General features: G+C 45.1%; 1 protein-coding gene across 1 annotated transcript in view; it reads left to right on the top strand.

The window, feature by feature from the left end:
• Window positions 1-15,687, top strand: part of LOC147733673 (transient receptor potential cation channel subfamily M member 7-like) — a 1,613,265-nt gene that overhangs the window by 878,065 nt on the left and 719,513 nt on the right. The window contains exon 19 of the mRNA XM_086958251.1: window positions 10,449-10,583. Coding sequence (XP_086814377.1) covers window positions 10,449-10,583 — 135 coding nt within the window. The remainder of the gene's footprint in view (window positions 1-10,448; window positions 10,584-15,687) is intronic.

Below are 15,687 nucleotides of genomic sequence, written 5' to 3'. Positions count from 1 at the left end.
TACAGGGTCAGTTACCTGGGTGTATCCTATTTAGGGGAGGTTGTGTTATTTTACAGGGTTAGTACCCTGCGTTGTTCTTTATTTTTCGTGGAGATTAATTGGGCACTATGCTCCGGTGGAAGTCTACCTGGTTGGAATTTGTGGCCAAGGGTTCCATGTTGGTAGGACTTTGAATTAGGAGCTTTATCATATCTTCAGTGTCAGCATTACTTCATCAGGGGAACATTTGGTTTCTTTCCAGAGCGCTTTTATCTGGTGAATTTCTGTTATAGGACTTACACTCTTCCGGTTATGTAGAGTGAATTTTACCCCTTTGGTAACTTTCTTTGGGTATGTTGTGTTCTCCTAAGGGTCTGTGTCTACACCCACCTTTGTTTACCAGGGTGCCTACCCTGTGGTGTACCCATGTTTCGGGAGGTTGTGGGCGTGACCACCCTTCTTTGTTGCTTTGATTTTTATTCATCTAAACCATGTTTTCTTTCCCTAAGGGAGGGGAATGGGGCGTGTAGTAATAATGTCTAGCATCTTTTTGCATTTTTGTTCATGCTAATGATATTTCTGATACGATATCTCTGCCATCTTGTTTAGTATTAGATTTGTGTATCTCATTATTGTACTTTCATGTAAATGTTGTATTGGAGGTATCTTACTTATCTTTCTCTCTATTTCTGATCATTCCCTAAGGAAGGAGGATGTGTAGAAAATTACTTCTCTACTGTTCTCCACTGGATAGAATGTACCATGACATCATAGAATGCCTGGGTGTCTCTCTGGCTCCGTGTCAGTTGGTCAACTCAGGCTGAGCTGCTTGTAGCTTGCTCCTGGTGGGGTTTTACCTATACTTCCTACCTTCTCCTACTTACCTATCCTAGAAGGAATCTACAATAAAGGATTATGTAACCTACACAGTTGGACTGTGCATCTTATTTACCACAACATGCTTTGTGCCTTTGAAGACAGCTCTACATGCAAGACTTGTCTCAGAAGTGAATTACCTAAAGAATAGTACTCCTGTATTCATCAACCCTAATTGCTCTCCATGGAGGCTGTGGGGCATCTTCAAAATGCTCTTTATCAGTGCTTAATTTGTAAAATATGAAGTGCAGGTGATCTAATGTTTGTCGGGTTCTGGCTCCACCCACTCCCTACATGGCTCCACCCACTTACTCTATTAGTCCCACCCACATCTTCAACTGGCACTGCTAAAAGTCAGGTGGCATCTGTGTAAAAACTGAGCCCTGTTAGCTGATTTTCTTTTTTAGGACTAGAGCCATTGGGAGGACCTCACCAGCCCCATAGGCATGGCAGAGCAAGCTTGAGTCTGAAAGCCTTCTCTGACCACCTCGCAGTTGCATTTAGTGGGGTAAGGCATTTGTATGCCCCCTCCTGCCCCCCGTGGCTACAGCAACCTTGTACACACATAGTGGCCTTGCAGAGTCGCCAACATCAGAATGCTTCTTGCAGTGCTGCAAAACTCAAGACCAATAAGTAGGTACCACCCACTGCCACCGATCAGAGTGTGTTTACTGTCTGTATTAATAATTACATAAATGATTTCTTTCCAATGTTGGGAAACAAGCTATTTACATCGGATTCCCTTTCTTTTAGGCTTCATTACATCGGATTCCCTTTCTTTTAGGCTTCATTACTAATGCGCTAGGAACAGTAGTTTCTTCTGACTACAACAAGCACAAACTTTTTTTTGTAGCGACTCTGTCAGACATTTTTTTGTTGATACACCTCACTCATGCACTTTAGCCATTAACCCTTCAAAGTAATCTGCTCGGTTCTTAAAGGCACCACACAGATAACATCACTTTCTGCATTATCATTACACCCATGCCTTCCACTGCATGTAGTAGTATGACTGTTCTCAGTTTTTAAATGCCTCCCGTTAGCGCACTTATTCCAATGACTTCTTAGACTTTCTCGTTGCTCAATGGAGTGTAATTTCGAATATTTATATGTTTCACTTGTCTTTATTGCTTGTTTTTGCGCACAAAAGAGTGTCACTTAAAGCACGATCGCGCCATGTTGGCTCTGCGCAGTGCTCTAAGAAGAGTTGCTCAAGCACAGGTAAGAGTAACTTCTAATAAACCGTTACACTGGGCGTTAATTGTGCGCACATGAGTGTCACTCCTAGTCCTTGAAATGTCACTTTTCAGTTATGAAAATGTCACACAGCGTTCTGAAACCTTGGCAGTTATGTCTGTCCTCCGGTTCAGTAAGGTAAAGTTCCCCACCCAGAGGGGTGCGGGGTATAGCCACTGGTTTCCAGTTCTGTAAAGGGGAGCACAGCGGATGTATCGGCACTTCTCTCCAGTTGCACTCAGATTGTTATATTATAAGAAGGCGACTGGAAGCAAGAAACCATCTACGGGAAGGGTGGGGCATGGCATGTGCAGCTTAAACAACCAGAGTGTGTTGCCGGTATTTTAATACTATGGGAGGAGGGTTTGAAATTGGACGCTTGGTCAGTCATTTGGCACGTGTGCTGTGCAGCATCGAGGAGTCCAGCACTCGGCACCGCCTCCCATCTGTAGGACCACTCCCTCTATGAGAGCCAATGCACCTGAGGCCTGCTGATTGCTATCTTGAAAGATAGAAAACTGTCCAATCAAAATGAGCCCCCATGGATGACATCTGGCTCCTCTTTTTATTTTACGCTAGCCTCGCATTGGCCTTTTAACTTTACCTAAACCTTACCCGGAACTGGCAGATCAATGCTGCGGCGCCGGCCTCGCCCTGCCATATCCAGATACATGAAAGTGTACCGCTACGGCCGGCGGAAGGGACGGCTTCCGCGCCTACTACTAGGCCAGGCACACGTACATGATGATCCTAATAATCGTCATGTCTTGTGGAGCCATCAGAGGTGAGCTGCCTCCCACCACCTGGTGATCTAACAACCGGACAATGGTAAACTAAGCCAACTTACATTCCAGTGATATGCCGTCACCATGCCAAAACCAAATCGGGTTAGTTAGTTTACAATCTCTGCTTTACTTCTAATCTTACCGTTACTCGTGGTGGGCCGGCTGGCAAGGACACACACTGCACTGGCTGCACTACCTTTTCTTTAATTAGTACGATTAGGTGGCCTGGTGCTGCTTCTTGCTACCAAACCGTCAGCCCTGTACTACTGGCTGGCTGCTGATCGATGCCGGCACAGGATGCCCAGATCTACCCATAACATCGTCGTCGGTCAGGTCTCGTCGGGCCGGGCTGACTTGTGGGGAGCTGCAGTGGTCATGCTGGGGCGTGGCAATCAAATGTGAAAAAAATCGGCGTGCGCTGCGAGCACAGCCCCTACCCCATCGGAGCCTCCAGCGCGGCCCGCCCAAATAAATCAGTGTATGTGTGTGTGTTCGGCGGCCCGCCCACCGCCAAGTAACAACAGTTAACACTGCACTGACTGAACGAAGAAGGGCCGCGCAGGCCCACGGGGTCGATGTACTACATATTACTTAATTTATTAATATTCACTTGGGCTGCAGGCCAAGTGGTTAAGAAATCTCACAGCAGCAACACTAAACGCCGTGACTCACACTCGGTCTACATGAAAAACACGCTGCGGGCCTGCGGCAGCTGCACTTAGTACATAGTAAAAGTACATTTTAAAAATCATCAATGTGTGATGTGGGCAGTAGATACGCAGACTCGGCCCTCATAAATAAGTGCCGGTGCTAAGCACTGGCACAAATTTAGCACTGCTCTTTATCACTCACAAAGCCACACTATTGAACAGACCAAAATGCCAGTCATGTAAAAAGTACTAAGACGGTAGCTGTGCACTTCTGACTGTTCTGACTTCAAACTCCTAGAATCTCCTGTGTGGACTAAACAAGGGACTGTACAGCAATCGTTTTTGATCACCTCTCCAAAGATTTGAAGCTCTGGTCTCCAATATTCAGAAAATTATTCATTTGAGACATTTAAAATAAACTGAAACACCTTCTCTGCAAACACTAATGTCAGGCTGGTCTTCTCACATGAGTAAACAGAGGTCTTTTGCCATGGAAGTTCTTGTTATGAAAGTCGTAATGTGTATATATGCCTATCTTGTTGGGGGAAAAATCTCTATTAAGAAACAGCAATAAAGAGACAGTTGACAATACAACATGGGTTTATTATAATACTGTAGTGAGGATCAGTCACTACAGGAGAGATCAATTCACCTCTGAGGAAATGCAACGTAACATCTCTAGTTTTAGCTCAGAATCAGCTCTATTTATTCTTCCAAACCACAAAGAAAAAATTCACAAGTTGACCATTGACGTAAGCAATGTTCACACAGGACACACAAAATAGCATCAGTAGTTGTAGCAATTTCTTGGAAACCGAAGCACATGTAGGTTGGCCTAGCTTCACATGATGCACGTGGAAACCCCCCTGTAGGTTGAGTCCTTGGAATTTAAGCGGAGCAAAGATCTATTTGTCTAACTGCGCAGCGCATGGTTATGTCCTGATAACGCTGATTGGCCAAGCCTATTTGACCTTCTTGTGTATGTGGTTTCTGACATTAAGCCATCTAGTCGGTTAGGTGTGAAGCTGTGGGTCTGCAGAAGCGAGTTACAAGCTATCGGACTTCTAGGTGTGATCTCGGCAGAAGCGTACACATGCATCTGTATGTACTAAGGCAGGATGCCACCTGGTATTTCTTCCTATGGACAGTTTCAAGCTTAAAAGTGTAAGCAAACACAGTGCTTCAGAGGAAGCAGGCTCTTACGTGATTGGAGCATTATGGCCCATCTCTCTAGCAGATGGAACTTGTAGTAACCTATTTTTGCAGTTTCTATGCCTAAACGCTGCTAGTGTCCCGAGTCTGAAGGAAGATATGATCTAGACTTCATGCAAAAGTTAAATTTGCTAACCACAAGCTATTTCCTGACCTTGCAGGCTACTTCCTGATATTTCAGCGAACTCTATGAACTGATGTATTCAACTAAAAACATTGGGCCCGATGTAGGTAGCCAAATACCGGTCGGTAACGGCCGGAATTCGGTAATTGCGGCCATTACCGACCGGTAAATGAGAATCGAGATGTAAGTGACGAAAAACGTACCAAATCGGTAAATACCAGTCGGTAAAACACCGAATCGGTATTAAACAAATCTGATTTTACCTTATTCATGTTTACCGAATCGGAAAATAAGAATCGGTAAATATCCGAATCGGAAAATACCGAATTCATATTTACCGACTCGGTAAATAAGAAGTGGTAAAAAAGGCCTGTTGAGATGTAGCAAATTCTAAAAATACTGAATTTCACGAAAATCGGTATTTAAGAATCGGTATTCACCATGGATTGGGAGCAGGTGGAAACCAGGAACAGGATATATAAGAAGGCCCCAAAATGCAACAGTGCAACCACAATGGCGGCATTTTACGTTATTGCAAGGCAGCTACGGATACAGGCAGCAGGAGAGAGGGTCTGGCTAAGGGAGGAGCAGGTGTATAGGCAGAGGATCACCCTCTTCCAACTGGCAGAAGCTGAAATCCTGCAAAGGTACAGACTCCACCCCTCAACCATCCTGGACTTGATTGGGGACCTCCACCCATATCTGGAACACCCAACACCAAGAGCACATGCCTTCCCACCCCATGTGCAGGTGCTGTGCTGCCGACACCTCCTTGCCTCTGGTAGCTACCAGCACGTGATAGCCGCAGTAGGTGGGGTGTCTCAGAGCTGCCTGTCACGGTTTTTCAGGAAATTCCTACACGCCATGATGCAGAGGCTGGAACACTACATTGAGTTCCCAGATACACCTGCAGAACTTGCTAGGACAAAAACAGATTTCTATCAACTCGCCCAGTTTCCGCACATCATAGGCTGTATCGATGGGACGCACATCCCACTATGCCCACCTGCAGCTACTGAGCACATATACAGAAACCGGAATTCCACACATTCTATCAATGTGCAGGTGATCTGCAACGCTGGCAACATAATAACGGACATTGTGGCCAAATATCCAGGGAGTACCCACGACTCCTACATATTCACCAACAGTGGGATATACAGACACCTTGTGGCTGGTGATTTTGGTGATGGATACCTGCTGGGTAAGTATGTGCAAGACACCCTGATAGTCCATGCTGAAGGAAACATTGAGAGTATGTGACTAATCAAAATTTCATTTTCTACCCAGGTGACAGTGCATATGCCCTGCGGTCATTTGTTCTCACCCCCTACCTGAACCCATCCACCATGAGCGAAAGGCGTTATAACAGGGCACACAGAACAACACGTTGCGTGGTGGAACGCACATTTGGCCTGCTGAAAAGTAGATTTCGGTGCCTCCATAAGAGGCAATACACACCAATAATCTGTTGCAAGATAATAGCTACCTGTGCCATGCTGCACAACCGGTAAATGAGAATCGAGATGTAAGTGACGAAAAACGTACCAAATCGGTAAATACCAGTCGGTAAAACACCGAATCGGTATTAAACAAATCTGATTTTACCTTATTCATGTTTACCGAATCGGAAAATAAGAATCAGTAAATATCCGAATCGGAAAATACCGAATTCATATTTACCGACTCGGTAAATAAGAAGTGGTAAAAAAGGCCTGTTGAGATGTAGCAAATTCTAAAAATACTGAATTTCACGAAAATCGGTATTTAAGAATCGGTATTTACCATGGATTGGGAGCAGGTGGAAACCAGGAACAGGATATATAAGAAGGCCCCAAAATGCAACAGTGCAACCACAATGGCGGCATTTTACGTTATTGCAAGGCAGCTACGGATACAGGCAGCAGGAGAGAGGGTCTGGCTAAGGGAGGAGCAGGTGTATAGGCAGAGGATCACCCTCTTCCAACTGGCAGAAGCTGAGATCCTGCAAAGGTACAGACTCCACCCCAGAACCATCCTGGACTTGATTGGGGACCTCCACCCATATCTGGAACACCCAACACCAAGAGCACATGCCTTCCCACCCCATGTGCAGGTGCTGTGCTGCCGACACCTCCTTGCCTCTGGTAGCTACCAGCACGTGATAGCCGCAGTAGGTGGGGTGTCTCAGAGCTGCCTGTCACGGTTTTTCAGGAAATTCCTACACGCCATGATGCAGAGGATGGAACACTACATTGCGTTCCCAGATACACCTGCAGAACTTCCTGAAAAATCTTGCCACCAAGGAGGGCACAGAGATTGAACGGAGGGCACAGAGATTGAACTAACATATCATGAGGACATAGATGATGGGACTGTACAAGCCGATCACACTGCAGCAGGAGCAGCACCTGCAACAGATGGGAGACTGCGATGCGCAGAAATCACCAACAGATACTTTTAATATAGTTATGACACACAGGCATGTTCATGTCTTGTAACACTCACTTTAATATGCACAACTGCACTATTCAAGATCACCAAAATCAAAATAAATTCTCTATGCACACTGGGTTGCCAAAGTTAAATTCACTATGACCTGTCCTGTGTCCATAATGTACCCTTAATGCTTGCGCTTGTGCGTGATGTTGAGTGAGCCACGGGGCTGGGGGTCAACCTGCTCAGTGGGAGCGGTGTCATCTGCATGGAGTCTGCTGCTCCGACGAATGTCCGGAACAGGCGTGCTGGTTCCACTCCTGCTTGTGGACTCCTCTGTGTCCACCACATACGTTTCACCAGCATTGGCTGTCTGCTGTGTCAGCATCACCTCCATGGCAGAGGTCACCCTCCCCATCCCCCTGGACAAGTCACTGCAGCAGTGAACAATTTCAGTCTGCATGGTCACAGACCGGCGGCATAGCAGTGTGGTAGAAGTTGCCAGACGGTTAATAGACTGGTTCAGCTGCTGTACCTCGCGCCTGTACCTGCGCCTTTCTTGGTGGTCATTCTCCAGCCTGTCACAGAGGGAGCCCATGCGCACACCCATGTCCCTCACCCCCTCTGCCATGGACTCCATTCCTTTGCCCATTGCCTCCATTCCTTTGCCCATGGCCTCCATTCCCTTCGCCATGTCACCTATCCCCCGATCGATGTCTGACATCCTGCTGTTCAGGATGCGCACCTGTCTGTGCACTGCCAGGATCCCCTTGGCCTGCATGCGCTGCACCCTCACCATTGTGGCTTCCAGCCCAGCAAATACACCCTGCACATTCTGCCCCTCATCCTGCTCACGTGACCTACGGCCACGGTCTCTTGCACGGCCAGTTCCCATTGACCCCTGTTGGCCTGCGTTGCTAGCCAGTGGTGGTGAGCTAGGTCTGGGTGCCTCCACCACTTCCTCATCAGAGCTTTCCATTATACGTAATGGAAGTACGTCCTGCCTCCTTGGCCTCACATGCACAGGGGACCCAGAGCTCGGTGTTGTGGCACCTGAAGGTGGTGCCGGAGTCTGTGTCTCGAACAGCAGGGGCGACATTGGCTGGGCAGTGGTGTCTTGCTCCATTGGTGTGGGTGCGGCGTAGTGGTCGTGTCCTCTGGGACAGTGCTAGGTCCTGCTGTGTCAGTTGGTTTTTCCCTCTGTGCCGTTGTTGGTTCACTTGACTCTCCTCCCTGCGCTGCTCTGCGCGATGACTCTCCTGTGGAGAGACATGGACAATGATCAGATGTGTGTTCTCATCACACATATTCCTACTACACATCTTCTTATGCCTCAACATGGTGTGTGGCATGGCATGCTGTATTCAGTGTTGGAAGCTTTGATGTATGTACCTATGACTACAACTACCATGATGCATTGTTGGTGACTACTGTCATGTGTGCAGGATTGTGAGTGAGTCACCCACATTGGGGAAGGGGCCAGGGAATGGGTGGGGCACATGTACATGCATCTTACCTTTCTTCCTCGCAGCTCTGTCTGAGCTATCAGCATCCCCAATCCTGTGTATGCTCTCGGGCTCCATGGTGGATTCCACAAGCTGCAACAGTTCTGTGAGGCTTGGTGCACGGTTCTTTCCCCCACCTGTGGCTGCTGATTCCTTCCTCTGGCTGGCAAGCTTCTTTTTGGTGGTGATCCTCAGATCATACCACCTTTTCTTCATGTTATCGATTTTGTGATGAGTCACTCCCAGGGCATTGACTTTGCTCTGTATTGCCAGCCAGGTGTTCCTCTTTACAGACTCTGCTACTTGCAGGGACTGTCTCCCAAACAGCTGACTGTAGTGCTGCACGACCTCCTCCACCAGCACCTGGAGCTCTGTTGGGCTAAATTTCACCTTCTTCTTTCTGTCCCCTCCATCCTTTTGTGCCTCCTGGGACTCCATGGGTTAGCTATGCTGGGCTCAGTGCAGCCTGCTCCTCTGTCTCACCTCCAGCTCTCTCTGCAGTTCTGTTGCTCTGCTCCTGCATGGGTGTGGCCACCTCCAGGTACTGGGGTGTGGTACTTGCTTCTGATTGGTTGGATTCTCTGAGGCTTTGTTGTGGGGTGTGGTGGGTCTCCCTGATTGGTTCACCGGCTCACATGTCATGTTTTCGAATCTTCGAGATCGGATTTTACCGAATCGGTAAATACCGATGTCCGATTCGGTAATGTCCGATTCGGTATCTCCCATTCATTCCTATGGGACTGGAGGCCCATAGGGGTGAATGGGTGTTACCGATTCGGAGATTTCCGAATCGGTGATTACCGATTCGGTATTTACCGAGTGTGGATACCGAATGGTACCGAATCGGAATTTTTTACAGAATATTTACCTACATTAGGTTTTCCGGTTCATAAATACCGATTCGGTATCATTCGGTATTTACGAACCGGTAAAAATAATTTACCTACATCGGGCCCTTAGTCTTTTGTTGCATGGTATGTTTGAACTATTTATTGCAGAGGCATGGGACCTAAAACTGCTTCTAACTTGAAACCTTTGCATGGAAGTTGCAGGCCTCAGCTGTGTGTGTGTTTGGGTATAATGTATCCTATTTTCCCTATATCAATCTATATTTTATCATTTTGGTTCCACTGCTAATTTGGAAGGTGACACTGCAAACACACAGTTGATCTTTTATGACAAACCTGCCTTGTTTTCAGATTAACTATTTACTGTGGTACCCAGTGGTCCACTCTAGATAGATAAGTTGTTTTTATGCACCACTCAGTGTTGTTTGCATTTTATGAAACCCCAAAATTAGATCTATGGTGAAATTATGTTTTATAAAGCATGGAATATTTTTGGGTTTGCAGAATGATATATTTTATACGTTAACAATAGCAAATAGGCTTTTTGCTATAATGCTTGCATTCAACGTCCGAAGAGTTTGTAATAAAGAGGACATATCTGACAGGACTTTATAAGAGAAGTAATTATTACCAATTACGTTGTGCATGGATGTGTTGAATCATAAACTGCAAAGAGCTTTCAGTGGTGCCTGAATGTGCTAGACACTGCCTTTTGGCAGGCGCGAACACTTAAGCTATATAGTTGCTGCTTTCCTGTAACTTTTCATGCCTTTTCCGTTCTGTCCTTCTATATAGTTATATTTTTTTTTCATCCACAGATAAGCAACGAATTGAGAGTATCCGAAATAATGGGAACAAAGAATGGACTTCGATCCCGCCAGAAGAAACTTTCCATCGCACAAAAATGGCATGATTTCTATCATGCCCCCATTGTCAAATTTTGGTTTAATGCGGTACGTAATATATAGTGTTTCCGTGCTCGAAGGCATATTTGACCAGATTAATGCAGCAACTGTTACCACCTTTTCAGTGATTAAGTCAGACAAGTGATAACTGGGTTGCCCTGACCTCAGTACACATTGAGTTCTGTGTTATGATGGTAGGGTCACGCTCGTTTGTGCTTCTGCTGTTTCTCGAGTATGATCTTTAGAAGAATCCCTCCTTTAGTCATCTCAAAGGTTTTTCATCCCGGAATTCATGCACGGCAATCAAAATATTGTAATAAATGTAAATGCAATATTTGCAAACAAATTGAATGTGCAGAAGGGAGTACTAATTCAGTCACTCATAAGTAAAGTACTATATAGTTACATTTTTAAAGGAATTTACTGTTGTGTTTTAACAACCCCCCTGCATGACATCATCATCACAGTTATCCTATGAAAAATGAACTCGATTACGATTGCTCGAAGGGACACTTTATACTTATTTTACTGATAACTCGGTCAGAGTTTAATGAGAGGGAGGGCTATATTTATCGCATTATGCCAGATAAACCCTGCAAAATGGACCACAACATTCAGATTTTGCAAATTACTGCAACATAATCTGCATGTCCAGATTTCATCTGACATTTCCCCGTTAAGTCTCGGCAGGTTTGACTAGACAATGCAAGGGCGCAGGAGCGGCTAGTTGCTGCACGAATAGCAGCAGGGCAGTGAGTGAGCAGAGAGGCCAGCCCATATGCTGCCTGCATCACCCGACCGAGGAGAGGGGGAACCAAGCACGAAAGCATGACAACCGACCAACCACCTACACCTAACCCCATTGCATACGAATACATGCTACTGAAGATGTTAAGCAAATTTCCATCACTGTGAGATCATGTGACAATTAGACCACTACTCAAAAGCGGCAGTAATTCGTGGGTGGGGGGGGGGGGCGGTGGGGGGTGGAGGGGGGTGCGTTCGGGGTAGGGGGGGAAGAGGTTAGGAGAACAGTACCAAGTTGTTGTTCTTGAGGGGAACTAGACCTGTATAAGTAGCACTGTACACATATTGCATTGTGCAAGAGAAGCAACTATCTAAAAACCCAATAAAATCTGGGTAGAAAAAAGGTGTCTCGGCAGGTTTGACTTGACAAAATTGAAAGTGGCAAACAATCTGAAGGTGCGTTCTTTGACGCACCCGGTAGTTACTTGTTGTAATTCACATAATGTCAAATGTAATTGCGATCCTGCAACATGTGCCTGCGCATGCATCTTCAATTACATAGGTATTTGTAATCAAGGACTTAGACATTCCATTCAGTCGCTTTCACCATTTTGGCAGGAGCCCTACTTGAGGTTTCATTTGTGACTGCAAAAAAATGCAGCCAACAACTGACAAATCTAACTCCTGAGGGGCGCCCGAGGATGTCCTGTGACCAGTCCCTGCGACAGTGCAAATATATCTATATTTGAAAACTGTGGTAAAAATTCACAGGCAGACTCTGCTAAGGTACATAAAAAGCATTTTCATGCAGATTGAAGACTCTACCTAAGGTTTGGCAGACAGTTTATTGCAGAAAAACATGGTGACTGTCCAGCCCGCTCTTATGTACTGTGCCATTGACTAAAATGTACTTGTCAGTACGTCAGGCAGAACAGCTATCTTGTTTTGATGGACGATGAAGGGAGTGAGCAGATCCCGAGTATGACCCAAGTGTGCTTTTTAGCATCTGTGAAAACACAGTTGCTGAAACCGAATTGAGGAAGAAAAACAGGCACGGATTATGGTAGTTCTTAGTGTGAGAACCATTAGATCAATTGTCCAAATTAGATGGAGCAATTTGAAAGGCTGCATGCATAGGCAAGTCAAGGAACAACCTATGGCAGATATGGATGCTTCACAGTTATTTAAAGTCGCATACTAACTCTTAAAACTGACAGCTCTACATCAAGCCAGTTTCCAGGAACTTCACTTTTGTGTGCTAAAATGTTAAGCAAATTGGAAGGCACAGCCCTACCTTACACAGGTAGTGAGGACAGTAGTAACACACATCCTGCATCTTTCTTTGTAAAGTACAAACACTGCATCTGCAATATGACTGACCCTTCTTCTTTGTTGCAAGAATGTAGTATGCAAAGTTTTGATTCTGCAGCCCTGCAAAGACCTCCCTAACAAGAACTATTGCTTCAAAAGCAGCGAGACAAGCGATAATTGGCAGCTCAAGGTCAAGGAAGGGCACCAATCTTCCCCTAGTAGTCTGATGTTAGACAGCATAAACATTGCTAAATGACTGAGGTGGATAGCCATCTTTCTGTTCCATGTACGAGATTGCATCATATGATTGAAGTAGCTGGTGAGTTTTTTATCATCTCCACTCATATACTTGTTATAATCTGTTATACAGTTATTTTTATGCACTCGGCCAACTGAGTCCAGTGCTTAACTTATAAAAAAATATAAGTGCCAACACTCTTGTCAGGAGGCCACTGCAGCTTGCACTACAAATATCCCATGCCATGTAGTCAATTAATGTAGCAACACAACTACTAACCATCATACTCCGACAAATGTGACAAGTCAGACTATTCCAGGCCCCCAAAGCTATAACAATGACTTGGGTGGCAGGTAATAAATAGTAATTTTTAATGTTTATTGAAATAATAATTGACTATTGTTGTGGTCAGTTCTGAATTAGCCAGAGAGCACCACAATCTAGCAGACTGTCACAAGCACCAGTGTTGATAAGTCAATGCTGGTGCTAAGCACCAGAATCCACTGGCTCAAATTAAACATTGTAACTGACCCCAAAACGGTGACCGTCATGAATTGTATTGACCATATGTACTTCCCGTTAGTCTGAGGATTTCGCAGCTAGAAGTTTGTTGCAACGCACTACACTGAACTTATTTTAGCTTTTTACAAACAAGTGCCTCAAATAATCATGAGTGATGACTTTCAATTATCCCACAAAACACTGTGCCAGCCTTGTCCAGCCTACTAAACAGCTGTCTCCTATATAGAACGTGTCCACATAAAGGTTATAACCTTCATGAAAGAATGATTGAGCAAGATCCTGGGCAGATTCTTACTAATTCCTAATGTGGAATAACAACCAGTATAATTTATATAGGCTGTATCCATGACCAGTGGAACTATCACTCAGTATACAAAGCTTGATGCTGTGCTGATCTCCCTTGCTTAGTAATACTGCCTGAACATCAGCACCCAAAGATTCATCGACCACTATATTCTTCCCTGAGGCAGTCACTGCATAATCAAACAGAACTCTACTTATGGGAATCGATGGGAAGCTGTTTGTTGCCTAAACTATAATAGAAGAACTAAGACTAAACTGATGGTGTGTGCAATACTCTAATGGGCAGTATAAGGCCCCCAATTTATTTCAGCAAGTGAAATTGAAGTTCATAGATGTGCCCTAGAATGAAGTGCCAGAGTATCTCCATGCTCGCTCAAAAACTGTTGGACATGGGTATTTGTTTGCTCCACAATTTTGTTACGGAAAATATCATCCACAAAATGTTGGTAGTAATCAGTGGGCAACCAATTGCAATATTAACTTTATATCCAATTAAAGGAGAAAATGGAGACTGGACCTGTATTAGAAGGCTGCCTTTTAAGCACTTTTCTTGTGGTCTGCGTGCTTGCACTCAGGATTGGGCTACCCTACCCCTAATTCTCAGCAGCACAGTAGTTGCGCTTGTGAAGGGACATCATAACAGCTTTGCTGTGCTGCATGGCCATGTTCTTCAGAATCACTGGAAGAAGAGTCCTCATCTGATGGTACACCACCAACTAAACAAGCATTTGCAATGCAATAGGTCTCGCATTAGTGAAACTTTGAGCTATTGGCGTTGCAAATGCTAATATTTGCTAAATGGACTATTTTGGATCGGCACTGCATTAGTTGGCTTAGTGTGTCTTTGGGAATCAGTTCTGTTTGGGCAATGTTTGGTGCTTAGTGTTGCTTGATGGAGAATATGAGGGTTTGCACTGCTTTTAGCATTTTTTGTCTGTCTTTGGGGATTACTTCTGCTTTGGGTAATGTTTGGTGCTCATTGTTGCTTGATTGAGTGTATTAGCGTTTGTACTGCTTTTAGCATGTTTGGTCTATCTCTGACGATCATTTTTGCTTTAGTCAGTATTTGGGTGTTGCTATTGTTTTAGAAAGAATGTATGAGGCCTCTGCTACTTTGGAAATGTTTTGGGTGCAGCAGTACAACTTGGCAATGGTTATGGGGCTCAGTTCTTTGATGTAAAGACGAGACGGGCACTGTAGTTTGGTTAGGACAGGGGTTGTCTTGTGAGAATTTGGATTCTCTTTAGATTAAGGGCTATTTTAATGTTTTGATCAACTTCTCCTTGGTCCAAGGCCAGAAGCTTCATATATGGTGGTCAGCTGGCTAGTAATGCAAAAAGGGCTGCCTTGATTCCAGACAAGCATGACCAAGAAACAAACTCTATGTGACGTCACACAGGAACCGTACACGTTAAAACCTAGTTCTGGCTGGCCCTTGAAGAGCCTGGGTTGCTGCACAAAAGGAAGTACCAGTATGTCTATCTCTGTGAAAGAGAACAATGTTATAAAAGCGAAACTACAATTGGAGGACTACATGAACTTGAGGGGAAAATCTCGAAACTACAACTTCATAAACTTTCAGGAAGCCCTAATATGAAAACAATGCAATTTTGTCTAAAAGGCCAGAACATTGACTTTTTAAATGCAAGGTACTGTTATTCTTGGAAAGCATTACATTGGAGAAAAGCCATGTTAAACTCATTAAAAATTACAAGGACTTGGAGAGGTGAAGTTTGTCTGACACCAAGGTGGCCCCCATTTAGACGAGCCTGATAGCCATCTAAACTATCTTCTACATATCCTACAGATCTGGGGTCGATGCTGCTGTAACTATGGAGGAATTGGTTGCCCTAATAATGCGCTGCACAATAAGGCGCAGAAATCGAGCCATGTGACCTGCATGAGCGGCGAGGCCTAGGGTGTCAGAGCGAGGTGATGCGCGTCGCCTGGGTGCTGAAGGGACCCGACGCTGTTGGTGTGCCCCGGGACGCGGACACGCACATTGCTCTGAAACGTATGCAACTGTGAATG

Source organism: Lissotriton vulgaris, chromosome 2_1 (assembly GCF_964263255.1).
Source record: "Lissotriton vulgaris chromosome 2_1, aLisVul1.2, whole genome shotgun sequence".
NCBI lineage: Eukaryota > Metazoa > Chordata > Amphibia > Caudata > Salamandridae > Lissotriton > Lissotriton vulgaris.
The sequence above is the reverse complement of the archived record's forward strand: the minus strand, read 5'-3'. Positions and strand labels throughout refer to the sequence as shown.